Below are 27876 nucleotides of genomic sequence, written 5' to 3'. Positions count from 1 at the left end.
TCCCTCTCTCCCTCTCTTCAACAGATGTGTGTCTAACATGAGTCTGGTCCTGCTGGAGGTTTCTGCTTGTTAAGGGAAGTTTGTCCTTGTCACTGTAACTTGCTAAATGCTGCAAAGTGCTCTGCTCATGGTGGATTAAGATGAGATCAGACTGATTCCTGTCTGTAAGATGGGACTGGATCTGATCCTGTCTTGATGTTGGGTCTTTGTTAATAATAGAACATAGAGTACGGTCTAGACCGGCTCTGATTGGAGTGTGGTTGTAGTTTTCTGGGTGTCGGGGTGAAAAAAAAAAGTCAACCTCAAGCAACAGTTTTTTATTCATATACTTCTATTCTTCTAAAATGTCCAGTGCACTTTACCAGGTAACACACACAGAGGACGATGAGTAAAAAGGATACTTTAATAAACAATGAATAAAACCTCATTGTTTTACATGGTGTAGTGTAAAACAAAAACAACAGTTAGTTGGTAAGATGAAAATATGAGCAGGAATGGTGCAAACGCTTGAATAATGTCCTCTGACATTGAAATATTTGCTGATTCTGAAGATTTGTCATGGTCTGGAACCAATGGGAGGGAAGGACAACCACCCACACACACGTCTATTTTAAGAGGTGGCTGAAAAAAGCACTTTGTGTGAAACAGGAAGGAGAAAAAAAAATCTACAACAGAACGAGGCATTTGCATATCCAATCAGATGCCACACTAGTGTTGTGTTGTCAGTCAGTAATGTTGAGGATCAGGTTTAATACGGACATCAGTATTAACTCTGCTGGAGATCAGCGTCTGCAGCTCTTCAGGAGGTTTGAAAATAAATGTTGACAGCTATCACCACACTCAGCATCACCTGGGTCAACAGGCAGACAGTGCAGCGTCACAACATCATGTTCAAACACAATATTAAACCTTACATGAGGTGAGTGAGATTTATTTTGGGATTTGAATTCTACGCAAAGCACATCAGTATTTCTTATACACCGTCACCAGCACAGGAAGCAGTGGAGTGACTAAATACAGGGGTGCTCTAACACAAACTCACATATCCATACGGTTTAGCACTATCATACATAAATATCAAAAATGACAGTTGTAAAATTGATTACTTGGTTGATAATGGAGAACATAGAGAATAATGTAAGCTGCGGTACATTAAATATCCCAAGAAAAACACGGTAAACCCTGAATATCATTGTCTATACAGTACACCAAATGTAACCTGTTAAAATGGACTTATAAGGTAGATTCTGCCATAAATACCTGATGAACATAATCCAATCTCAGTTCCCCGTTAAGGCAAATGCTTTCAGTTCCAGGAGTGCATAAAGCATCAGTACTCCTCATATAACCTCAGACAATGTAATTGCATATACCTACTGTATGCTACTCTTCTGCCTTTGTCAAACTACAGTACAAGTACAACACTGGCTGACGACTTGAATAAAAAGAATCATCATTGGAGTAAAACCATGAGCAGAATAATCATATTATTTAAACACATATATTTCAAATACAACTCGAACCAGGAGTTTTCTGGTGTTAACGGTGACGCTGCTGGTTCTTTTCACGACACAACGCACAGGTCTTTGAACATGTTATCTTAGCATTAATGCAAGAAGGTAAAGGAAAGTCTGGACTCTGGAAACAGACACAGTCAGTATACAGGTCATCACAAAGGTCTCCAGGAGTCATTTCTAGAGCTGTGACTTTAAGTTACACTTGGAAATATTGATATTACATGGGGTGACTACACGCAGTATGTCGTCCTGCTTGTTTCTAACAGCAATGCAAATTAACGGTTAATGCAGACGTTTGGAATTATCAGAGATTTGGTCAGAACAGATGCAACATAAGGCTTATCACAAACGCCAATCAAGTGACCTGCACGTACAGCACGGCATGTGATAGATTCAGAGTTGATCTTTGAAACATGCAGCTCAGGTCTCTGACGTGTTTATATCAGTTGTTACTTAATAAAGGTGCCGTGTCCACTAACGCTGTTTTTTGCACAACCTCAATGTCAGACAGCTTCTCTCCAGCATTTACTGTTGCTAGCTTACGATAGTAGTCCCGCGGCACCTCCGCTTCTCTGCTAGGTCTGCTTTAAAATGCTCAGTTTGCTTCATATTTGCTTTCAATCGATGCATTTTAAATAGAAACTGTAAAATCAATCGATATAAATCGTGTCAGAGCATCACCAGCAGATCTAAACTCAGAAATTGTACCTTGGAAAAATGACAACTTTTCTCCTCCGGAAGGACCTCTGCTATTTTTGTTGACAAAGCTGATGTCAGAAGTCCCGCCCCTTCTTGATTCTGATTGGTCGGTGATCAAGAAGTGACATCGATGAGTGGCAGTGTTCCAAATGTTGAACCGTTTTCAACAGAGAACGCAGAGACAGAAATCGGCGAGGACGCTGAATCACATTGGGTTTGAATCAAGCGGCAACCTCCGGTCTAGAAATATCCAATTGTCCAATTTGGAAGTGTTAAAACCTGCAGTTTTTCGAGTGTCCGCTTGAGGCTGGCTCCTGAAGTACCCAAAACCACATACACACCAATTCAAAAAAGCCGATCTTTACAGCAGAAATAAACATGTTTACAGTCTGGTTCAAAAGACGAGTGTAGTCTGGATAGATCATTTCTTGATCGGCACACACTGTACGGGGGGTTAATTTTTTTGTAACGTGGCAATTTTGAAGATATTTAGATTACTAGTCTTCCAATGAGAGGCCCAGCTGACTTGATTGACAGGCAGGAACACTGTAGCTGTTGGCTAGGAGGCTCAAAGCCCGCCTCTTTACGTCACAATCACTCAACAGAAGCAATATGGTTCCTGCCGACGATTGGCCTCAAAACAGCGCTTCAGAAACAGATGGGTGACGTCACGGATACTATGTCCATTATTTATACAGTCTATGGTTTGAACAGAAAATAGACGCTACCAGCGCAGAAAACGGCGTTAGTGGACACGGCACCTTAAACCTCACATGCTAGCACAGTAATTATCTTCTCAGACAGAAAGGGAGGTAATGTTTACACGCACGAGAATAATCTGCACACCACTCTGTGCATAAGAGTTCTTCAAAACTGTCATGACTCTTACGTTAGTTCTCGTATGCTTCTGTTGTGATGTAGGATTTGAATGTCCATGTAAATGAAAGGTTCTCACAGGTCAATGTGAATTATAAAAGATGATTCAGATACTTAAAAAATTACCACTCTCTGTTATAAATGCAGTATAGGCTCTAAAACTCTGTTACTCTGACACATTTGGATCCCACGTTACTGCAGTCTTTAAAGGGCTGGAATATATCGGTCACAAGACACCTCAGCGTGAACGACTGAACTATAAAAGAGATGAATCAGTCTGAGAAGGATATGATTAACACTTCCTTTATGTGAAATCAATCGACCGGGCAATCAATTATAATGTGCATGTAAACATAGCCGCTGTCACGTGGACCTTCACTGTACATCTGCAGGTACTGTACGAGATGTGAGAGCAGGTTTAATCGGGGGGTAGTTTCAGAGGGCGTTTGTTGGCTGAGTAGAGATGCTATGTGCAAGCTGAAGCTACTGCTACCAAATAGGACTCTCCTACACGGTATATTACTACAAAATCTTGCTACAAAGGAACCATTAAATCTGAATAATCCGAGTCTGGCACTGTGTAAACATTGCCTTCAGTTCATTCTCCTGGGCTTCATTGACAGTATCTGGTTCTGGACTCTTCTGTACTTTTGCCACAGCAAAGTTGATGCCTTGTGTAAGTCCAGCCTGGGTGAGACTGGCCACCTGAACCATTGAGCTCTTGATCTTGGCGAACGGGGACACTACTCGGCTGCAATTGCTGTCAGCAGGTGAGGGACCTTGGCTGCCCTCCATATGTGAACCCAGACTCCTCTGCGAACCACCTGAGGCTGCAGAGCTGGGTTTCTGGACAGTGAGGAGGTTGGAACTGGAAGTAATGAACTCGACATCAAGCTGGGATGGCCTGGGGAGCAGGGGCTCCTCAGGCTGCTCAGAGCTGGACTGCTTGTCTGAGTCTGCAGAGGTCTTATTCTGCACGGGGTTGAGGGGGAGGGCAGCAGGTTGAGGTTGCTCTCCAAACACCTCAACAGGTTTTGTCTGTGCGTCCTGGACAAACTGATGGCAGTAGGCATCGATGGAGGTACCAAAGTCAATCAGGATGGCTTCTTCAGCCACTGAGGCAGACCCTGGGGACTTGTCATTGCTGGCTTCAGAGGGGCTCTCCAGCTTCCCGTCACACCCGGTGACACGTATCATGGAGGGGATGTTCAGCTCCACGCTGCCAATGGACTGGGAGCGACTCCCTAGTCTGGGGTTTGATGCTACAATGCCACAACTAGGCAGCACATAGTCCATGTTTTCCAAAGACCCAGAACATGGTTGCTCCGTATCAGAAATATAAGAGTCAGAGTCGTCTGATATTTCCGAGTTCTCATCTCCAATATTCTTCAGGCATCCTGCTCCAGGGTTGTTCTCGCCTGTCTCCAAGCTGCTGTCAGATTTCCAAAGGTTGACATGCATAGTAGGCTTGAGGAAATTGACTTTAACATCCGGTTTAGAGAAGTTCCCCAGCTTTCCGAGGGGCTTGAACTGGCCGATGTTTACATTTGTTTTGGTCTGTTTCACTTTCTGATTGAGAGAAGAGAACTTGTCTAGAAGGAAACTCTTGCCCTGAGCCAAACCAGAGCTCCCCTGGACAGCAGGTTTGTTTTGGATGGCCATCATGTCTTCAGGGGGTTTGCACTGTCGCCTGGAACACAGATGATAACATTACTATGCTACCAAAAGATATTAACACTGGTTAGAGGTGCAAACAGAACTTTTAAATAATTAATGTTCAGTATCAAACAGAAGACATATAAGGACTCACCTCTCAAGCTTCTTTTCCACCACATCCAGGTCCGACCCGGTGGACTGTTTAGTTATGCGAAGCATCTCAGCTATGCATTGTAATGTGTCTGAAATAAATCACAGTGTAAGGTAATGCATGTCATTCCAGTAAACAGTAAATGGTTTATGCACAAAGAATGTCAGACTACCTTTTCCATCATCCTCAGGGTTTCGAGTTACTGCTCTCAGTGTGTGAAAGTATCTACTCGTGTCTTCACTCTTGTAATGCAGACGCATACAGCAGAACTTTGGCTTCCCAAACAGTGTAGGCTCTGGACCTGCGTGAGGAAACACAAATTAGAACGTCCATTTTCAGGGATTTGTTTTCCTTGCATGAGACATACTTTGCAGAAATATTGCCAAAAGGTAACTGAGGAAGTGCTGGGTTAAGTGTGCAAGAACCGTCACATCCTTGGTTTTGAACTTTTTACCGATTTCAATCTTTTCCAAACCCTCTAAATTGAGGCGTTGGTATTGGTTGACTTTATCTGCTTCTTCATCGTAGCTGCAAAAAAAAGAAAATGCAAACAGTTAATCTTTGATTGCAATTTCTAAAAGAAGATTTTTGCATGTGTAGAGTCAGACTCACTAGGCGATGTAATAGGCTTTTTCAGACAGTAGGAGCAGTACATCAACGTCTTTGCTTGAAGAATCAACAAGGCTAGAGGGAAAAGATAGAGAAATTCTACTGTTAACATGGTTTTACAAAACAACAGCTACCATTCAATACAATTGGTACAACATATTGTACCATAGCCAGCATTATGTGGTAGTAGTAATAATAGTAGTAGTAGAAGTAGTAGAAGTAGTAACAGTAGTAGTAATAATAGTAGTAGCAGAAGTAGCAGAAGTAGTAGAAGTAGTAACAGTACTAGTAATAATAGTAGCCTTGTAGTAACAGTAGTAGTAATAGTAGTAATAGAATAAGTTGTAGTGGTTATAATAGTAGTAGCAGTAGTAGTAATACTAGTAGTAGTGGTTGTTATAATTAAAGTAGTAGTAAAAGTAGTAATAATAGTAGTTGTAACAGTGTAGTAGAAGTAGTTGTAGTAGTAGTAGTAATAATAATAGTAGTAGTAACATTAGTAGTAGTAGTAGTAATAGTTGAAGTAGTAGTAGTAGAAGTAGTAATAATAGTAGTTGTAACAGTAGTAGTAGAAGTAGTTGTAGTAGTAGTAATAATAATAGTAGTAGTAACAGTAGTAGTAGTAGTAATAGTTAAAGTAGTAGTAGTAGAAGTAGTAATAATAGTAGTTGTAATAGAAATAGTAGTAGTTGTAGTAGTAATAATAATAGTAGTAGTAGTAATAGTTGAAGTAATAGTAGAAGTAGTAATAATAGTAGTTGTAACAGCAGTAGTAGTAGTAATAATAATAATAATAATAGTAGTTTTTATTTTAATTAAATTTAAAAAAATTTTCAATTTATAATCATGCCTTTTATAATTTTACCATTGCTGCTGTTTTCTGTCTCTGTTATTTTGTGAAACACTTTGGGCTGCATGTTTTTATATATGAAAGGTGCTATATAAATAAAGTTGAGTTGAGTTTTAGTAGTAGTAGTACCAGTAGTAGTAGTTGTAACAGTAGTAGTCATCATAGTTTTAGTAGTAGTGATAATAGTAGTTGTAACAGTAGTAGTAATCTTAGTTGTAGTAGTAGAAATAGTAACTGAATAATAATAGTAAATCAGTTCATGTTTATAGTTCATTATTTTAAATGTTAAACAAAATTCATGGTCCAAAAATGAACTACCATGCATTCATCATTTTTAGCTGAACCTATATTATTTTTACCCTCAATCATTGACATTTCATAAACAAAATAAATTACTATACTGTTCTAGAAAAAATGAAAATACCAATTAACATAGGGAAAAAAAAATCTATATAACAACATTTATTACTTTAATATGTTGGCTGACTGTTTGGCTTAAGGTTCTGACCTCAACACCAAAACACACAGGGACAACCTGCTTATGTGCCTCTCTGTACAGACGGGTGGTTTTTAGCTCAGTGGAGTCTGTCCTGATTCGTTCATAAATCTCCTTCAGATGTTCACAAGAGGCGGCTTCATCCGCACCACTTCTGAATTGCTATTAGCATAAGCCAAGCTGAATGCCTGCAGGGTGCTGTAAACTCGACTTCAGTTGTATTTCATTATTAAGTCGATGCCAGTTTGAACAAAGTCTAGAGTAATGTTATTTAATTAAAGGATGAAATAAAACAATGATTAAAAGGTGCAGACTGCAGTTCTAGCCAAAAGGCTGAGCTATAAACAGATGATCAAATTACAGCTTTCCTTTACTGCTCCTGAGGTGATGTGTTAGTTGGCTTGAATAATGCATGGTTCAGTCTGAGGCCATTGTTTCTCATTTACAGAGCAAGTAGTGTGTCAGAAAACCAGAGTGTTATTGATCAGACACAGAACTGCTCAGTCAAATGGAAGGAGATATTTAGTTCATTTAGCAACATGCCAACAGATGACAGCTGTTAGCTACACCTTAAAGTCTGAGTGTTTAGAACAGCTTTAGCACAGACACAGACTTGTTGACAATGTTGCAAAAGTGTTTTTTGATACACTGCATTGGAAATAATGAGGCGGATAGTTTTATAATTATTCTGAATTTATTGTGAGAGTACAAAATGCTAATTCTATAACTTAACTGTAAATAAAAATGTTGTGTTAAATGTGAATGATAACTGTAAAGCACGCTAATATGAAGACTTTAGCAGGAATGAAAATGTGAAGTCAAATGTTACTTGGATGATCATGTAGCCTAATAAAATTACTGTTACCATGGAAGCACTACAAACCATTGAATCTATGACACTATTTTTATATATCTATATATTTATAAACTGTTGAGTAGTAGTAGTAATAATAGCAATAGTAGTAGTAGCAATATAAGTAATAACATTATTGGAATTAGTAGTAGAAGTACTAGTTATAATAGTATTAAAAGTGGTAGTAGAAATAATAGTATTAGTAGAAATAGTAGTAGTAGTAGTAGTAGTAGTAATAATACTAGAAGAAGTGATAGTAGCAGTAGTTATAATAGTTACAGTATTAGTAAAAGTAGTAGAAATAGTTTTAGTAACAATAGTAGTAATATGAGTGGTTGTAATAGTTATAGTAGTAGTATCAATAGTACTAGCAGTAAAAGTAGTAGTTATAGTTTTAGTAACAGTAGTAGTAATAGTAGGAATAGCTGTAGTAAAAGTAGTAGGAGTAATAGAGGTAGTAGTAGTGGATGTAATAGTTGTAGTTTAAGTAGTATAAATAATAGTAGTAGTCCTAGTAGTAACAGAAGTAGTAGTAGTGTTAGTAGTAATAATAGCAGTAGTGGTTGTAATAGTTATAGTAGTAGTAGAAGTAATAGTAGAAGTAGTAGTAATAATAGTAGTAGTCGTAACAGTAGTATTAGCAGCAATAATAATAGTAGTAATAGTAGTAGTGGTTGTAATAGTTATAGCAGTAGTAATAATAGTAGTTGTAACAGTAGAATTAGTAATAGCTGTAGTGGTAGTAATAATAATAGTTGTAATAGTAGTAATAGTAGTAGAAGTTATAATTGTAGTAGTACCAGTAGTAGTAGTAGTAGTATCAGTAGTTACAATAGTATATGTAATAGTAGTGGTAGTAATAGTTCTTGTAGTATTAAAAATAGTAGTTTTAGTAGTAGTAGTTGCCACAGTAGTCGTCGTAGTTGTAGTACTTCTAGTAATAATAGTAGTTGTAGTAGTAATAATAGTAGTAGAAACAGTAGTAGTAGTAGTAATAGTAATAGTGGGTAGTAGTTAAAATTGTAGTAGTAGTAGTAGTTGTGGTATTAATAGTTATAGTAATAGAAGTAATAGTAGTAGTAGTGGTAATAGTAGTATCCATACAAATAAAAGTAGGAATAGTTGTAGTAATAGTAGTAGCAGTAGTAGAGGTACTGCACATTTTAAGGATATAATGGCACTTTAATGTTGTTGGATATTGTTACTCGTTTCGTGTGTCAACACAAAATGATCCATGACAAGATACGGCAGCTTGACACTAACCTGAGATCACAGTTAATGAGGGCCCATCCTCCATGAAACTTCTCATCATCAGGCAGCAGGAGCTGCATATAGGTCTGCAGCAGGAGGCTGACCTGTTCCTGTGCCCCCCTCTGACTTTCCTTCTCTTTCTCTTCATGTTCCTTCTCTTTACTAAAGATGGAATACAAGTCTTCTGTCACTGGTATGCCCATCATAAGGTCTGCAAGGCAAGGAAGAGGGTTAAGAAGAGTCATTCAAGGAGCTCAAACAGGGATAACAAAAGCATATATACACATGCTCTACTGCCATAGTATCTATCAGTTGTCCATACCAATGACTGCTTGTCTGTAAGCATCCCTAAAGCGGTTCAGATAGTAGCGGTTGGCTGAGTTCACACCGTCCTTCATTACACCAGCCAGTTTCCTCTCCCCTGTCCTGGTGAAATCTCCCTGAAATAGATGTTTGTTAATGTGTCTGTTAAATGTGCATTTTCAGTTACATTTCAACTATTATACACAACCTATATTTCACATCCCAATGTGTAAAATAAAATACAAAATAAATCCATGAGTTTTGCTGTTGGAGAAGCTCATGTCCACATAACTTAAAAACTATCCCTCTAACACCTGGGTCTAGAATATAACACACTTTCCTGTAAAGACAAACATGTTACCTTGAGTGCTGCTGTGCCTGCATACTGTCTGCTGATGGTGTCTCCATTATTGGCCCACATGACCTGATGGATTTTGTAGCATTTGGGAGGCAGAAGCTGCTCTGGAGGCATCACTCCTAGCTTTTTCAGCTGCATGAAGAAAGAAGACCGTTTTGTCCACAGCAATATCACAAAACTGCACCTTCATATTCAGTTTACCCTCCATCAGTCAGAAAGGTCAGACACAAGGTGAACTGGCATTACAATCAAAGTTTTGGACTGTAACATGATTTGCAAAGTTTGTTTTGAATTGTATTAAATAAATGCTACCTCACTTTCTGTCAAACATTTTCAGTGTTACTTTGTGAAACTAGTTTTTTTTCCTCTTTGGAACAAAGAAACTAAAGATCATCAGAGCCCATGTGATCTACTAGTATCTAATGACAATTAGCTATTAATAGTTTTAAAGTTGCTAAGGTCATCAGTAGGGTTGTGCATGAACTAATACAATAAACACATACATTGAACACGCTCATATTTTAGTGAACATGAACTGAAGCGCTCAGTTTGCAGCTCATGAACAGGATGGTGAACATCCTTCACTCCAGAGGCAGAGAACGACCACTCACACTCCAGCAGCATGCGAGAAGTATCAAGAGTTACCGACAGTTATTTATTTTATTTTTATCTTATTTTATTTTAATTTATTATATTTTATTTTATTTTTACCTTTATCATTATTATCATCATCATATTTTTAACTATGTAAGTACAATTGTTGTATTCCCCTGTCCCGTGTTGTAAACTGCTAGAACAAAATAATTTCTCCCAATGGGGGATCAATACAGTACATCTTATCATATCAGTTACTGTTTACTGTAGCCAAAGTCAGGTTTACTGCACCAGGCAGGCATTCAGCATGGCTTATGTGTCTAGTAATCCAGACGTAGTGAGTGGTACCTGTGAAGCAGCTGTTTGAACATTTGAAGGAGTTTCATGAAAGAATCAGGACAGACCCCAACAGGCTCGTCTGGTTCACTTTAGTGTTTGTTCAGTGTTTCTTTTCCCTCAGCTCCTCTACTTTAGGGGATGCTCCCCGTGTATCGGGGCATTAAAGCCGGATCTTTTAGCCAAATATTATAGAGTTAGATGTGTGTTTCTAAGTTTTCATAGCTGCAGATTTTCTTGTCTTTTACACTTCACACATGTCTATAATTCTACAGTAGAACACAGAAACTCATGGAGTTCAGTAAATGAGGGCTGGAGACTGAAGTATAGGAGGCTCTACTGAAAGAGAATATAGATTTTTTTTTATGAAGTAGTTCCTTTTTTTAGACTGTATGAACTGAACTTTGAACAAGTTATTTTTTTGTGTGAATTTGCACAACACTGATCATCAGAGATTAGGTTTACAGTTTGTGTGCCTTCAGCTCTATTGATTTGCCATATGTATAGTCAACAATCAGCTGCATACATTGAGTCAAGGTAAACAGTAAGGGGACCAGGATGAAAACCTTGAGCGAAGCTTCCTCACTCTTAACCCTTTAATACGATGCTAAAGGCAAAATCTGATTTGTGCTGCCATGAGCATCATAGTTTATATATTTGCTGCAGGATGTAAAATGTACCTTAATCATTACGTTTATATTTTCCTTTAAAGGTGACATATCATGCAAAATCGACTTTTTAATGGTTCTCTACCTGAATTATGTGTCCCCGGCATGTCTACAAACCCCCCGAGAATGAAAAAAATCCATTCTGCCCCTGTTCTGATTTCTCCACCTTTCTGTAAATGTGTGTGAAACGAGCCGTTTCAGACTTCCGTGTTTTTGTTACGTAACAACCATATCCGGTCTGTCACGGAGTCAGAGCTCGGAGCTTGTTCAGCCCATAGACTGTATAAAATAATACTGAATCCCCCCTCCGTTTTTCATTACCTGCACAAATGTGTGCTAACAAGGAGCTTAGGAGGGAGGCATGCTGTTGTAGGCTGTCTTAATAAACACAAAGGTCGGTTTTACTCCCCACGTCTGCAGATTTGAAGATCTAGTGGATGATTTGTATTTATCATTGATAAGTGCTAGCGCTAGTTAGCATAGCTACATAGCGTAGCTGTAGCTGTGTACCAAGACACACGTCGACATACTGACAAATAAAACAACAAGAAACACAGAATCTGTGACCAATCCTTCAGAAAAAGTCCCGCTGCCTTTCTGGCAGAGGTCGGTTTTACTCCCCACGTCTGCAGATTTGAAGATCTAGTGGATGATTTTTATTTGTCATGGATAAGTGCTAGCGCTAATTAGCATAGCCACATAGCTACATCTTCATAGCTGTAGCTGTGTACCAAGACACACAAGAAACACTAAATATGTGACTAATCCTTCAGAAAGGTCGTGCTGCCTTTCTGGTAGAGGTCGGTTTTACTCCCCACGTCTGCAGATTTGAAGATCTTGTGGATGATTTTTATTTATCATGGATAAGTGCTAGCGCTAGTTAGCATAGCCACATAGCTACATGTTCGTAGCTGTGCACCAAGACACACGTCTACATACTGATAAATAAAACAACAAGAAACACTAAATCTATGACCAATCGTTCAGGAAGGTCCTGCTACAGGCACCTCTCCGTCAGGATCAGATTCTGGATCAGATGAAGTAATGTGATCTCTGAGCAGCCGTGTATATTCAGCCAACATGTAAACATTAGATCAACGTGCTGGAGAGCCGAGGGCACATCCACTTCCTGAGGGGGCGTGGTCAGAGGGAAAACAGAGTGTTCTGAGCAGGGCTGTAGAAGAGGGTTTTTCAGGCAGACAAAAATCTGATTTCAAAGTGGTTTTTTGAGCATAAACTTTAAAGACATGTTTTGGAGACCTCTTAGACCAATATATATTGATGAAAAAAGCGTGATATGTCACCTTTAAGAACAATTAGATTATTGCACTTTTTTAAATACTTAATGGGCTTAAGGGAAATATTTAATATAATATATATTTTATGTGCCTGATCTGATCTAAGGAGACCGGTATTTTGAATCTTGAATCCAAAGGACAAGGTTTTTTAAGCAACGTAGGCACAAAGGTACCTTTCAGTTCAAAGGGCAGTGAAGCAGCAAATAGTGAGCTGCATATAGATGTCGCACCTGTCTAACACATGTCACAGCAGACCTACATAAAAAGTTTTACATTTTGGGATATAATTGTCAGTGTCTCTCCCTTGGTCGAGACTTGACACAAAGCACACCTGTTGTTCCATCACCACCCGAGCAACAGCAGCCTGGACCACATTGGTCCTGTCCAGACAGTCCATACAGTTTATTCTGAAGAACCCCTCCTGTTTGCAGATGACTCCAGCCTGATCCACCCTGACAGAGGAGAACACGTTCATCACAGGATTCATTCAGAGGAGAAACGTCTCAAAAACATTCAAATGAAGCTCTATGCACCATGGCTAATAAATGGTATCTTCATTTTCTGAAACTGAGGAAATACTGAAACACACTCACCAGGCCCACTTCATGTCAGTGATGATGTCAGAGATGGCATCCGTCAGTATCTGCACGTTTTCAAACTTCATACCTCGACTGAGAACAGGATATACTAAGTAAATTGGGAAGGCACAGCATTGTCAAGACTACATGAACAAACATGTTGCTCTGCTGAGGGACGTGCATCTCTTACCAGTGCTCATGGAAGTCAAAGGAAACATATGTGAGGTTGGGGTTGTTGTAAAGCAGGACTTGCTTCAGAAATGAGTCGCCTATTATCTTCTCACGTCCACTTTGATCCACTAAGTTAACGATGACCTGAGGAGGAACATGAAGAGTCAGCATTATGCAAAACATTAAGTCCATGAAGGCTTTGTATGTGGAAGATTGTGAGAGGAAGGAGAACTTCATAAATTACTTTAACAGCATTCAATCAAATGAAAAATGCTGACACAGTTTGCAATCATTCAATAGTTCAGGTTTCTCCAAGGCCTAAATATCACACAAGCTTTATATATGGATTATTGTCTCTGAACCTCAACAGCTAGGTAATGCTAGGTAGGACAACCCCAGTTCCATTTTAGTCAGGAGGCTGTGTAAAATGTTTTAGAATTTTGATGGTTTGCAAATCATTTGAAGACGATATTGAATTGGAAATATTCGCACTGAGTACATGTTGAAACTGAAATATGTCACTTTTTAATGGAAAAGTATACGCTCATTTAAATTTGATGCCAGCAACACATTTCAAAACAATGTTTTTTTTCAGGCAAGACCTCCCATATTACAACAAAAGATGCCAAACCACGTTCAGCTTGTATTACAACAGCATGGCTCTGTAGTAGAAGAGTCCAGGTGCTGAACTGGCCTGCCTGCAGTCCTGACTTGTGACATTTGGTGCATCATGACACAAAAATATGACAAACCCAAACTACACAGTAAGGATGTAAACAATTAATCGAGTATCATTTCATTGATTGTTAAGAAATGACTCGAAACACGCATTTTTTTTTTCAATTTTCTATCACGTGGGACAAACATCATGTGGTCTCATATTACACTCAGCTATCAGGGAGGTGTTTTAAGTTTAAAGCATGTTTCGATGTGAATCAGCTGTTAAAGGTGTTGAGCTCAGCAGAGACGCTCAGCTGGCGGATGTGGCAGTGCGTCAGGTCTCCACGAGTGCTTTTTATAGAGGATCAAGACGCAACTGCTGCCAACAAAGACACTGACACGAAGGTTGAGAACATTAAACAGGACACTTTAACCTTTGGATACAGAGCAAACAGACTGGTGGGAATTGCTAGTTCGCTGTGTTTGCAGACCAGCAACATCAGAGCCGTCTGGGCTTTTCTGCAGCTGGACTGATTCTGACCCGGTTACGCTCCCAGCTGACTCCTGACCGAATACACATGTTTATTTCTCTCAATAAGAACGAGTAGACAGAAACTGGACACTGTGAGTCTGAAGTGCTTTTCTCTTAGTATTATGAGCCTCCGCTTTGTAAGACTAGGTCCGTGGAGAATATTTTTATGAGCCTGATTGTTGATAGTCAGCACCTTAAACATGTTGTTAACATGTTGTACCCGTATTCAATACCATCAGTTATATGCATTTTTTCGCTGTGGAAAATATAATTCAGTGGGAAAACAAGGTGTTTGGCATTGTTTTTTACATAAGAATAACTGTTTTTTTATGGATGAATCAATAATTTATTGTTAACATTTCCAAAAATCGATCATGTCATCCCTACTACAAAGCTATTCTATAAATTCCTAATCAGACAAGAGTGAGAGAACGTTTAACTTTCAGAACTCCAGAAACTGGTCTCCTTGGTTCTAAAACATTGAGTTTCAACATTAGATTTGTTGTCTTTACATTATTTTCAATCAAATATCAGCTTTATATTACTAATGCATGCATGTGCAACAGCAAGTCAAACACTCAGAGAGAGGAACCCACCAGCATTTTGTAGATTTGAAGCTGTTCTTCAAAGTGAGCAGCAAAGTATGTCATGGTCTCCTCCTCTCCTTCAACATGAGAGAAATATGCAAACAAGTTTCAGTAAAGACAGTATCACTGAGTTTGGATCAAAAGGTCATATACACTGGGAGGGATATCTGAAATCCAAAGGAGTGTTTTCAAAAGACAGCCATGAAAATCTGTCATTTGATAAAAACTGACAAAAAACTGATAGTGAGGTGATGTAGCTCCCCTCACCTTTCTCCAAGCGTGGTCTTGGGTTGTAGCGGTACCCTGCCTGGCTCCAGAAGACTGGCACAGAGCCACGCATCTGCACAAATGACAGAGTATGGCTGTGCACGTGGATCAGCTGCTCCGTCTCCACAAAGTTAGCCACATGACCATCAGTATCCACGCCTCTGCGTTTGTACCGCATTCCTTTTGAATAAGAGAGAGAGAGAGAGAAAGCAACAACACTTTTAGACTCATTCATGTGCTGATTCAGAGATACTTTGGCAGCTGTTCCAGTTAAACCATCTGTGGAAATTCCCTGTTTAACTCAATCACTTGGCTTACTCAGACATCCTCTTCTCTAAACTAAAAGATCCTACCTGCGCGGTGCCGGCTTCGTCTGGAGATTAGCGCCACAGTGAAGCGAGGGTGGATGTCATCGACACAGGTAGCCTCTTGTGGGGGGGTCTCGGGGCTGCTTCGCTCATCATCGTTCGTATCACTGTAGTTCACCACCAGTTCTTCTATCTGCACGAAGCCCTGAATGATCGGAGTCAACCAGAAGTCTACCTCTGGCACCTGGAAGATCAAAGTTAGAGGAAGAAGAAAAAAACAAAAAAATAGATGACAATGAGTTTGATTATTGATCTTTATAAGTAAGAGTAGATTTCATAGTCTTCTGATAAAGCTTTGTTATTTATGAACATGTGCAAAACGGGCAAGAGTGAGGATCCCAGCGTTTTTGACGAGGGCAAAATTGTGACGGCAAAGATAACAGCATCAGAGCATCTGCAAACCTGCAGGTCTTGACTTGTCTCCAGCTTCCAAAAGTGGTCCAGGGAGAGAAAACAGGCAAACTAGCATCAAGGTCATGGGTGGCAAAGGCTGGCTTGTGTGGTCTAATCCAACAGAAGAGCTACTGGAGCTGAAACAGTTGATTTTGGTTCGGTGTTGAACGCACAGAGCATCACGGTTTGTTGTGTAAGGCGCTATGAAGCCACAGAGCAATCAAGGTGTTGATTCTGGCCTCTGTACACCACTGAAAGTCCCTACACTGGGCATGTGAGCATCAGAACCAGAGCACGGAGCAATCCTAACGGCCAAATTCCACCAGATCCGTGTCCGGTCTGTCTCCGATCCGTCACATGACTCCAGCACGGAGCAGTCCGGCGGTTCTGCACAGCCGGACCGCAGCGGATCGGAGACGGACCGGACACGGATCCGGTGGAAGTCCCGGGTTACCCTAGCCCAAATTCCCTAAATCTCAAAACATTTAAGCATCTGTGGGATGAGCTGTTACACTGGAGCTGATAAATGTTGCCGTTGATCATGCAGAAATTATTACAAAGAAGAACAGAGAGGAGACATCGGAGGAGATGAAATGTACAATGATTGAAGGAAATACAGCGGACCAATCACAGGGCTTGCTTTGTTTCAACCTGTAGTTGCATTTTGAAGAAGGTACTCATCAGGCTACATGCATTGGAGCAGGGCTATGTAGATCTACTTATTTCATCTGCACAAAAAAACAGCATCTGGTTTTGGCAAACAAATCTTTCAAAGTGAAGTCCTGCTCAATGATTTAGTCATAAATTGTTACAATTGTTGGAAATCATATCTGTTGAAGAAGTGTACCATTCAAAGCTAAAACAAGAAACAAATCAAGTCACGTGGGGGAAAAAACGTACCTGAAGGTCAATAAGGTCCTGGATCATGTGTTTATTCCAGAAGAATCGGTCATCCACCTTTCACAAAGAATACAAAATTCAATCAGTCATATATTCAAAGGTTTGAAGTAGGGAGGTCAACAATTAAACGAATATCAATTAATTCATTGTTAAGAACTACCTCGAACACATTTTTTTGTTTGAGTTTCTATCACGTGGAACAAACATCATGTGGTCTCATATTTAGTTCAGCTATCAGGGAGGTGTTTTACGTCTCCATGAGCGCTTTTTCTCTGCCACTGGACTGATTATGACCCGGTTGCTCTCCCGACTGACACCTGACCACGTTCACATGCTTATTTTACTCAATAAGAACGAGTAGACAGAAAACCAGACACTGTGAGTCTGAAATATGTTTCTGTTCAGTTCCCTTGTTGAAGTCTGAGCCTTCACTTTATGACTGTATGTCTGCAGAGATAATGAGCCTGCTCCACACGTTGATATTCAGCATGTTTAACATTTTGTACACCTCAATGTGATCCATAGATATTCAATACTGTCAGTTATATACATTGTGTCATGAGGAAAATTTGATTCAAGGGGAAAAAAAGCATTTGGCATTATTTTTGACATGAAAAACATTTCCGTTATTTTTTAATGATTAATCGATAATTGATCATTAACATTTCCAAAGATCGATCACGGAAAATACTGTAAAAACATTTACATCTCTAGTTTGAAGGCAACAAGTTGAAAGAGCTTTAAGTTCACACGGCGTGCCTGAATAGTGTGCGACTCCTCTCTTGATGGACCGCTCGTGCTGTTCATCAATATGCTGCTGCAGGCTCTATTTTCTATACTAGAATTTGCTTTTAGTAATGTCCATAAAAAACAAATGCTTGATCTCATTATATGACAGATTTAATTCTCTATTTAAAGCTGGGGTTGGTAGTCAGATTTAGATCCACTTTTTGTTATACTGGTTAAAATGATCTTTATGTCCTGATGGTAATCAATACATAATATGTTCTTTAAAAAGAGGTAAAAAAAGCTGCTATCTACAGCCGGAGTAAACCTGGGAAAACACCAACCAATCCCTGCCATCAGGAGCCAAATGATGAAACCAATCAAATCCTGTCCTGCCGTTCTGCCCGCCTCCTGCAGAGCGTACATTTCATGTTTGTTTGTGTTTTTAACTTTCACTATGAGAATGTTTTGGTGTTTTCTTACCGCTGAGTGAGACATGAGTTGACATAGTGCAAAACACAACCGACGTGCTGAGGACCGGTTTTGAATCAGTCACCATCATATGGTCGTGAATCAGTGGGGCTCATGCATGTGAGGGGGGGAGTTGTTTTGGAGGAGCTCCGAGGGGAGGGACTCCTGAGGAAATGCTACATTCAAATTCATGCTAGTTTTCCGTGACTACGAACCCTAGCTTTAAGTTAGAAATCTTATTTCTTTGACACAAACATCGGCCCTGGTTATTCTTGGCTGTTACTGCAACATTTGCAATTCTTAATCTCCTTATTTGTAATTTCTCAGCAGCAGCACACGAGCCGTGTCTATGAAAAGCAAGAGATGACAGGCCTGGCACTCACTGTTCAGGGATTCAGTGTGAACAAGCCATGACATGTGGTTCTGTGCAAACCTGTTTCCAGAGGGGTAAGCTCGACTTGGCCAAGTCTCCCTGACGCTGAGCACTGTTTGTCAGGTCGTAGGTCATGCTATAGTAAAAGGAGTCTGAGTCCATGAAGATCTTGCAGAGCTCATCCAGCAGCCTTTTCTCCAGGCGTTCCTTCTCCTTGTTTTCCTTGACCTGGAAGGAAGGGGAATACTGAATTGGGCTGGTACGCAGAAGAGAACAATAAGCTGACAGAGCACAGCAGAGAGCAACATCTTGTGTAACTCAAAGCCTTCACAGAGCAAAGATAGAAAGTATATGTGCAATAAGGGAAGATAGCACAACAGAAGTACCTTTTTCTTGATGGGCACGGCCACGTTAGACTTGATTTGGCTAAAGGTTTTCATCAAGAACTTTGAGTCATCAGGAGACTGGCCCAGTTTCTCTGGTTTGTCGATCCCAAAGTGATGCTTCTTGCAGAGCTGAAAAAGAGGAATGTATATCACTTATATAACCAACTTGAATTTACTTAAAGAGTGAATAAGCAGAAGTTTTTTACTACCTCCTAAAAAATACAGGAAACAAAAAGACACATTCGACAAAATTACAAACGGCAAAAAGAGGAAACTTCTCGTTTTTATGAATGTACAGCTACGTGGTCTTTAAGAGTTCTAGGCACAGGAACACTGGGATTACTAATCTGCACTATAAGAACAATGCACAACAGGGTGGGGTTTAAGTCTTATCCTGGAACAGCCATGACACTTCACATTTACTCACTTGATAAAATTCTGTTTCCTCATCCATGGAGCTTTCCTGAAAAACTGAAATCTAAGCAACGCTCAATTTCCTTTGTGACCTTTAACACTCTTAATACATCTGCATTTGATTCTAACTAAATGTGTGAGTCAACATCCTCTACATCACTGCCATCCCATCAGAGATTAAAACAAGCTTAGCACTGATTATCATGCACCACTACAGTGTAAGTGAACTTACCTCCAGCTCAAGCTCCTGAGGCTCTTCATCAGACAGAGGAAGGACGGTTATTTTGGTGATCTTGAAGACTTTGTGGTTGCCAGGTAGATTGCCCACCAGTGCTTTCTGGCGAATCAAGACAAGGCCCAGAGGAAGGTCTGCAAAGAGGGCAAAGAAAACCGCTGACTTTGTTCCTTCATAACTGAACATGTGAAGCTGCAGACCAGATTATAGATGTAATAATGAAGTTCGGTACGGTACACAATTGATGGCTTTTAGAGTCGGCTTCAAACTTTCCTTTTTGATAAAGCTTATAGTTAGAGCTGGCTCAGGCTTTGACCAGCTCTTAGTTATTCTGCTATAGGCTTAGACTGCCGGGATCTGACACTGGGATCCTGTCTCTCTCCTCTCTCCGCCTGTCTCTTATTTTAACTCTCCCTGTCCCATTAAAGTTCCTAACCATAGACCTTTCTGGAGTCCCTGAGCTCCCTTCCTCTGGATCTCTGCTGCTGTGGACGTGCCAGATTCCAGCTGCTGCAACTACTACTATCTATCTCACCACTCTCTATCTCTCTCTCTTCATCTCCCTCTATCCCTCTCTCGAACACAGTCTCAGCAGATGTGTGTCTAACATGAGTCTGGTCCTGCTGGAGGCTTCTGCCTGTTAAAGGAAATTTGTCCCTGCCACTGTAACTTGCTAAATGCTGCAAAGTGCTCTGCTCATGGTGGATTAAGATGAGATCAGACTGAGTCCTGTCTGTAAGATGGGACTGGATCTGATCCTGTCTTGATGTTGGGTCTTTGTTAATAATAGAACATAGAGTACGGTCTAGACCTGCTCTGTTTGGAAAGAGTCTGAGGAGAACATTTGTTTGGATTTCCCGCTTTGTAAATAAAGATTGACAGATTGATAAAACTGATCCATAATATACTTCATTGGTACCTTTCTGTAGGAGCACCAAGGGAAGCTATCTCACCCTAAACGTTATCTGATCAGTAAAATGATGTACCTTATTGAATTTTGATCCATTATATGTGTGTTTTTATTCAAATCAGGGAATGTTTTTGTGTGTTACACTGGTGTAGGGGATGATATTGTTGAAACTGTTGAAACAAATGTGCTTTCTAAATATATTTTTCATGCCTTTGATATAAATAAAGCCAATACAGACCATAATAAACCATTCTTCTATGTCTTTTGGCCAAGAGCCATGCATGACTTGCAGAAAAAATTGTCTTCTTTTTTCTAGACTTTATGCGTGTGAGACACGTGAAAATACTGGCAGAATAAATGGTCTGACCCTAACACACACACACTAAAATGAAGAGCAAATCATTCATTACGGAGCATGAATGAAGCCGACCATGTGAAGTGCCAAAGGGTACTAAACTTTTCCCCCTGAGGCCCAGAGTGGCACGCCATCAACACAAATCAGGATTATAATGAACTGTTACTCAAAGCAAACTCCTCTTTATAACTTCACACAATACAACAAAATGTTTGACTTTTTACACCTTGTGTAAGTAAGAAACATCATACTTGATGATTTGGTAGCACTCTCAGGAATAACGCATTAACAGGAATGTGGGTGGTTGCTCACGGGACAACAAAATGCTTACAGTGAAAAAGTGAAATGTTTTGAATTCTCCACTTACCTGTGTGAAGCTGAATCTTTCCAACGACACCTTCGACCAAACCCAAACACACTGGATTCCACGCTAACAGAAGGTCTGTGGCTGAAATGATCAATGGAAGAGAAACATGAGGACAGTGAAGCACCAGGAAACCTCGGCAAGATGTCATCGAGACCAAACACCAAGTGTTACAAACCACAAGGCCTGAAGACTTAAATCAACAGTGTTTCATTGTTGTCTGATAGAAAAAATGGTCCTGAATTTTTTTCTTAAGTTATATTTCTTTTACACCTTTATTTATAGAGGAGAGGACAGTGGATAGTGTAGGACAGTGGATAGTGAAGGAAACTGGGAGAGAGTGGGGGAATGACATGTGGGAAGGAAGCCACAGACTGGATTAAAACCAGGGCCGCCCTCTACCGTACATGGGTGTGCAACTTAACCATTAGGCCAAGTCTGCGCCCTAAATTGATATATTTTTGGGTCATTTTTGCCTTTTTTAGATAGGACAGCTGGAGAGAGACAGGACATTACGGGGGAAGAGAATTGGGGAGGACATGCAGTAAATGGCAGGGGTCGGGAATCGAAACTGCTACCACTGCAGTGAGGATTATAGCCTCTGTATAAGGGGCACACGCTTAGACTGCTAGGCCAACAGTGCCCCAACTTGATCTACTTTTAAAAACACCAGGTAAAGTTTGAAATCAGGGATGTTAAGTCTTAAACAAATGACTTGCTTTCATGTCTATTGTGACCAAGCGGCAACCTCCGGTCTAAAAATATGAGTCCAATGCAGAAGTGTTAGAAGCTGCAGTTCATCGAGGATCCGCTTGAGGCTGGCTCCGGAAGTACCGGAAGTCACATACACATGAATGGGAAAAGACGATCTTTGCAGCATTAATAAACATGTTTACAGCCTGGTACAAAAGATGAGTGTAGTCTGAATAGCTAATTTCTCGATGTCCTCTCACTGTGAGGGGGGTGAATTTTTTTCTAATTCGGCAATTTTGAAGATATTGAGATTACCAGTCTTCCAATGAGAGGCACAGCTGCCTGTGGGAACACTGCAGCTGTTGGCTAGGAGGCTCAAAGCCCGCCTCTTTACGTCACACTGGCTCGACAGAAGCAATATGACTGCCGCAGCCGATTGGTCTCAAAACAGCTCTTCAGAAACAGATGGGTGACGTCACGGATCCTACGTCCATATTTTTTACAGTCTATGATTGTGACCAAGGGAGAGGTTCCGGTGGCTGGTGGTGAGGCTTTCAGCAGTGTGACTGCCCCCTGGTGCCATTCATTTGAATGGGGGAGCAGTCAAACTTTAAAAAATAAATACACGTGGTACGAATGTTTCTCACATCCGTATGCTGTGGTGATATGTAGTTAGTATTTGACTGTTTTGTGTTCAAGGCCTCTTTTTTCTGAAAAGTTTCTTTTTGGTTAGTTATTAGAGTTTAAAAAACGGGGTTTTACTTCCTGTTTCCTTTGATTCACAGCCGCCGTAGAGGGAAACTTCAAAGGACACACTATGTCTTATGATGCTACGCTGTAGGGCGGAGCTTATTACAGTGGCTTCACAGGCTCTGGCTGCACAATGGCGGCGCCCAGGAGAGGGATTTTTTGGCTTCAGATCCGTACAACAGGAAGAGGCGGAGCAACGCTGTCCATTTTTATTTACAGTCTATGATTGTGACACAATGAGCTCTGTCATCTGTTTCAATCCACTTTTGTTTGATTGGTCATCATTTTTGTTACTTGGACAATAAATGAATTACCTTTTATATCATATTCTGTGTTGTTTGTTGTCGTCTTCATCTACTACCTTGTAAAGCACCTTGGCCCACACTGGTTATTTTAAATGTGTGTTATAAATAAAGTTGCTTTGACTCATCTTGATAAATATAAAAATACTTTGTTGTTATTTCTACAGCGGGGCTTTACAAAGTTCATGAAGGTAGATGTGTAGTTTTCATATTTCTCACCACTGTGCCTGTCACAGTGAGACATCTGGGCATGGGTGTGTGTGTGTGACAAAGAGTTTATTTATGATCATTTCAGCAGAAGGCCCAAGGCTTTTGGAGATGTAATCAACACAAGGATGTTATTTTGAGTATTAAGATTATTAGTTTATATTGAACTGAGGTGAACTGAATTGGACTGAGTCGTACCGAATCAATTTGTTCTTTATTTGATGAATCAACTTTTAATCAAACTGTAGCCATCAGGGATCAACCAGATCAGATCGTCTTGTTAAGAAGAGTTCACATAAGAGAGTAATGGCACAAACTGTGACTCAAAGGAAAACTGGAATGATAAGTGGAAAAACAGAAATGTGGGCGCAACTGAAAAAAAAAAAAAAGAATGACCAGCTCTTAGTTATGCTGCTATAGGCCTGGACTGTCGGGATCTGACACTGGGATCCTGTCTTTCCCTCTCTCTGCCTGTCTCTTACTTTAACTCTTCCTGTCCCATTAAAGTTACTAACCATAGACCTTTCTGGAGTCCCTGAGCTCCCTTGTCTCGTAGGTTCCTCTGGATCTCTGCTGCTGTGGACATGCCAGACTCCAGCTGCTACAACTACTACTATCGGTCTCACCACTATCATCTCTCTTTTCCTTCATCTCCCTCTATCCCTCTCTCCAACTCGGTCTCAGCAGATGTGTGTCTAACATGAGTCTGGTCCTGCTGGAGGTTTCTGCCTGTTAAAGGAAGTTTGTCCTTGCCACTGTAACTTGCTAAATGCTGCAAAGTGCTCTGCTCATGGTGGATTAAGATGAGATCAGACTGAGTCCTGTCTGTAAGATGGGACTGGATCTTATCCTGTCTTGATGTTGGGTCTTTGTTAATAATCGAACATAGAGTAAGGTCTAGACCTGTAATCTCATCAGTAAAATGATGTACCTTATTGAATTTTGATCAATTAAATGTACGTTTTTATTCAAATCAGGGAATGTTTGTGTGTGTGATACTTGTGTAGGGGATGATATTGTTGAAACTGTTGAAACAGAAGTGTTTTCATGATATAATTTTCATGCCTTTGATATAAATAAAGCCAATACAGACCACAATGAACCATTCTTCTATGTATTTTAGCCAAGAGCCCTGCATGACTTGCAGAAAAAAATGTCTTCTATTCTCTAGACTTTTCACGTGAGACACACTTCCAGTCAAACGTTTGGACACACCTTCTCATTCAATGGTTTTTATTTATTTTAATTATTTCCAACATTGTAGATTAATACTGAAGACATCAGAACTATGAAATAATCTGGTTTGGCCATAATCTGGATTACAACAGTAGTCAAATAGGGCTATCCATTGTGTACTAACCCTACCTCTGAACAACACAACTGATGGTCTCAAACACATTAAGAAGGCAAGTCATTCTACAAATGAACTCTTGACAAGGCTCATGTTAATTAGAAACCATTCCAGGAGACCACTTCATGAAGCAGACTGAGAGAATACCAAGAGTGTGCAAAGCTGTCATGAAGGAAAAAGGGGGCTACTTTACAGAATCTAAAATATAAAACAGATTCTGCTTTGTTTAACACTTTTTTCTTCATTCAATAATTCCATATATGTTCTTTCATAGTTTTGATGTCTTCAGTATTAATCTACAGTGTTTACAATAATTACAATAAATACAAACCCTTGAATGAGAAGGTGCTTCCAAATGAGCGAAACAAATGAGCTACCAGCTGTGACAGATACAACAGAGTAGGATGTCCTAACTGTGTGCATACAGTGCAGAGTATTTTACAATGTGTGGTCAGGCAGCGCCGCATTTACATATTATTTGTTTTACTAAGTTAAAAGCAAACAAAACGGTTCTTTCATAGTTTTATGTCTTCAGTATTAATCTACAATATTTCAAGTAATTAAAATAAATACAAACCCTTGAATGAGAAGGTGTTTCTAAACTTTTGACTAGTAGTGTATGTCAGAGTAGGATGTCCTTATCTTGTGCATACAGTGCAGAGTATTTTACAATGTGTGGTCAGGCAGCGCTGCATTTACATATTACTTGTTTTACTATGTTGAAAGCAAACAAAAAGCACACTGTGAGATGAAAGGTGACTGTAGAGGGAAACCAGTAAGGGTTGGAAACTCTTTTTCCAATTGAATAATGAAACAGCTGTGCAACTAAAACCCTGTTCTGGATGGCTGCTCGGCCATACAACTTTAACGGACTCAGAGAATCACACGCACAGCCTTTTGGCAATAAATAACACAACTTTTCTTTTTAGTTTAGTGCATTCCTCACAGCCCAGAGTGTTATTATCATGTGAAAGAAGCCCACTAGCAGCAACACAGCATCTGTAACATGACTCACATGTGATCTCATGAGGTACAATTATGGTATATGCAAAACCTGGGCTGTATTTAGACACATTTTAGACTGATGGTTTCAGCTGTAATGTCTTATAATGTCCACCTCACATGACTGCTTTAAAGATACTGAGTTGGATCAGTGATATGATTCATGGTGGATTTAAAGAGGGTCATGTCCTAGATTTGGTATGAGCATGTAGGGGGCATCATCACTTTAGGAGCTGTGTTGCAGTCCTCACATGCACAGTCATGCTCGTGATAATAATTTGGTGATGACACTGAAAAATGTAACACAGTGGTGAGTGTGTGACGAACACAAGGCTGAGACAGACAACAGGAGCATCACAAGTCCTCACATTCAAAGTGTGTGAAAACTGGGCCCAAGTTTCAGGTTACATGAATCAATCTTTAACATGCTGGGTCCTGAATGTTTAGGCATCAGGCACCATTTCATTACACATTGTGTTTCTTAGACATCATCTTTCCTGCACATTTGACCAAAGGTACCACTGTCCTATGTGAAATGGCAACACCCTACAGTTTGTTTAAAACTCAACAGCTGGGGACACAAATGATCTTAGATATCAGTTTGATCTGGCCCTCCCATAAGTGAACCTCCTCCCTGTTGGCAAGAGTCTAAACTCTGAATAAAGGGGTTGGTGAGGGTCTTCGAGGATGGCCTTTGCCTTCTGAGTGGCTCTCACTTGGTAAAGGTGGACAAGATCATTAAGATTAGTGCCAAATATCTTTGGGCAGACTTTGATGATATAACGTGTTTTTCTTTAGAAGTGCTGAGGATACCAAACCAAGAGATGAATCACATATTTTGTGATCTGTCAACATCAAAACTCATCAGCTTCCTTAATTAAGAAAAAGAGTCTCTGATTGGCCTTTTTGCTAATGGCATCAGTGTTTGCATTAAAAGTCAGTTTGTCATCAAGAATTGTGCCTAACTATTTATCCTGATTCACTGTCTCCACAGCTGATCCATTGATGACAGTTGTTGCCTTGACTGGTTGGTTCTGATGGAAATCAATCAGCATGTCTTTTGTTTTTGAGACATTTAGATGCAAGTAAGAGTCATCACACCATTTACTAAAAAGGGAGCTGCTTGTGTTTGTTTTTACGCATCTTAAAACCCTCTAATGTTGCTTTAGTTTGAGACATCACTGTGCAATTAAAGGACTAAGACAAGAAATGTGATGTCTCCTAATTTAAGCATCAATTTCCAAATGCAGTGAACCAGACAGCTTGTGTGTGTGTGTGTGGCTGTGCGAGTGCTGTGACCCTCACTTCCGATATGACTAATATCTGCATGAAGGTTTCAGAAACACCTCATTTTAAATCATGCCTGCTAACACCACCTGGATTAACCTCTGGTGTTTTAATCTGCTATGTTATACTCGTAGATAAATGCCCCCCTCTTCCTCCTCTTCCTCCTGGAGAAGAAGAAGCGTCCATTCAGTGGTCTACGTACCCGGTCTGACCGTCATGCTCCCGTCCTTCCGGCTGCACCACAGCGCGCAGTCCCCGCTCTGCAGGATGTACTCATCCTTGGCCTGGAACAGCTCCATTATTAGACTTAAAGCTACTCCAAATATGAACCCAGCTGAAAGCCAGGAAGTGACAGCGAACAGCGTCCACGTCTGAAGGATCAACAGAAGCTAGGTGATCTGGTGAGCTCTCTCCCAAAGGCCATCCAGCTAGCTCGAGTCAGCCAGCATGCTAGCAGCCCGGAGCGGACCTGTCGTGTTTATTCCACCTTCACGCATCCTGCTGATCCAAGTCCCTTCCAGACACGGAGACGCCCCTTCCCACTACCATGATGAACCCGGAGAAGGCAGATACTCGTAGTGAGAAGGAGTCCCAGGGAATAACTGTTCAAGACTGAACCGACAGCTTCCTGCCACAAACAACACCACGTGACCTGTGGCGTCATCACTGGAGCGAACCAGGACCAAGATTTCCACTCTGTAATGAAGGCTGATCCTGAAGGTTTAATTCACTTAATGAACATCATTTACAATAACAAGACACACTGAGGGCTAAACATTAATTAACACTGAATGGTATTGATTTAAAAAATGAAAAAATGTAATAATAAACAAGACAAGCTTCCTGGAACAACTTTTTCATTGATTCCATAGATTGATTCTGATGGCAGGGGGCGTGTTTCTTACTTTATGTACATCAAATAAGATTAAAGAAATACATATAAAAGTGTTGCACAACATTTATCAATTTACTTCTATCCGAGTTCTTAGATATGATAAGATAAGATATTACTTTATTGATCCCGGGGGGAAATTCGGTTGTTGCAGCAACCCAGACATAAGTACAATCAACAATAAGTT

The 27876-nt window shown here is 40.2% G+C and overlaps 1 protein-coding gene across 1 annotated transcript; it reads right to left on the bottom strand.

Annotated features, from left to right (window-relative positions):
- Positions 1-302: 302 nt before the first annotated feature.
- On the bottom strand, positions 303-27475 carry inpp5f (inositol polyphosphate-5-phosphatase F). The gene is made up of 20 exons (XM_034682005.1): positions 27000-27475; positions 21209-21289; positions 19574-19710; positions 18928-19056; positions 18602-18769; positions 16972-17028; positions 15664-15862; positions 15311-15490; positions 15053-15120; positions 13284-13408; positions 13109-13186; positions 12847-12967; positions 9623-9751; positions 9281-9398; positions 8971-9169; positions 5512-5583; positions 5354-5427; positions 5072-5200; positions 4903-4990; positions 303-4782 (listed from the first exon to the last, which is right to left on the bottom strand). The coding sequence occupies exons 1-20, from the start codon at positions 27094-27096 to the stop codon at positions 3642-3644; spliced, it is 3390 nt and encodes a 1129-aa protein (XP_034537896.1). The 5' UTR covers positions 27097-27475; the 3' UTR covers positions 303-3641.
- Positions 27476-27876: the final 401 nt, after the last annotated feature.

The sequence above is a fragment of the Notolabrus celidotus genome, chromosome 4 (genome assembly GCF_009762535.1).
Source record: "Notolabrus celidotus isolate fNotCel1 chromosome 4, fNotCel1.pri, whole genome shotgun sequence".
Lineage (NCBI taxonomy): Eukaryota > Metazoa > Chordata > Actinopteri > Labriformes > Labridae > Notolabrus > Notolabrus celidotus.
The sequence above is the reverse complement of the archived record's forward strand: the minus strand, read 5'-3'. Positions and strand labels throughout refer to the sequence as shown.

What these genes read in the sequence shown, in the direction of transcription:
- inpp5f (XM_034682005.1), bottom strand. Translation starts at nt 27,096, where the DNA reads ATGGAGCTGTTCCAGGCCAAGGATGAGTACATCCTGCAGAGCGGGGAC. An exon ending in CCGTGCCCATCAAGAAAAAG is followed by an intron (nt 18,770 to 18,927) that starts GTACTTCTGTTG and finishes CCTTCCTTCCAG; the next exon opens with GTCAAGGAAAACAAGGAGAA. An exon ending in AAAGCCTATTACATCGCCTA is followed by an intron (nt 5,428 to 5,511) that starts GTGAGTCTGACT and finishes TTTTTTTTGCAG; the next exon opens with CTACGATGAAGAAGCAGATA.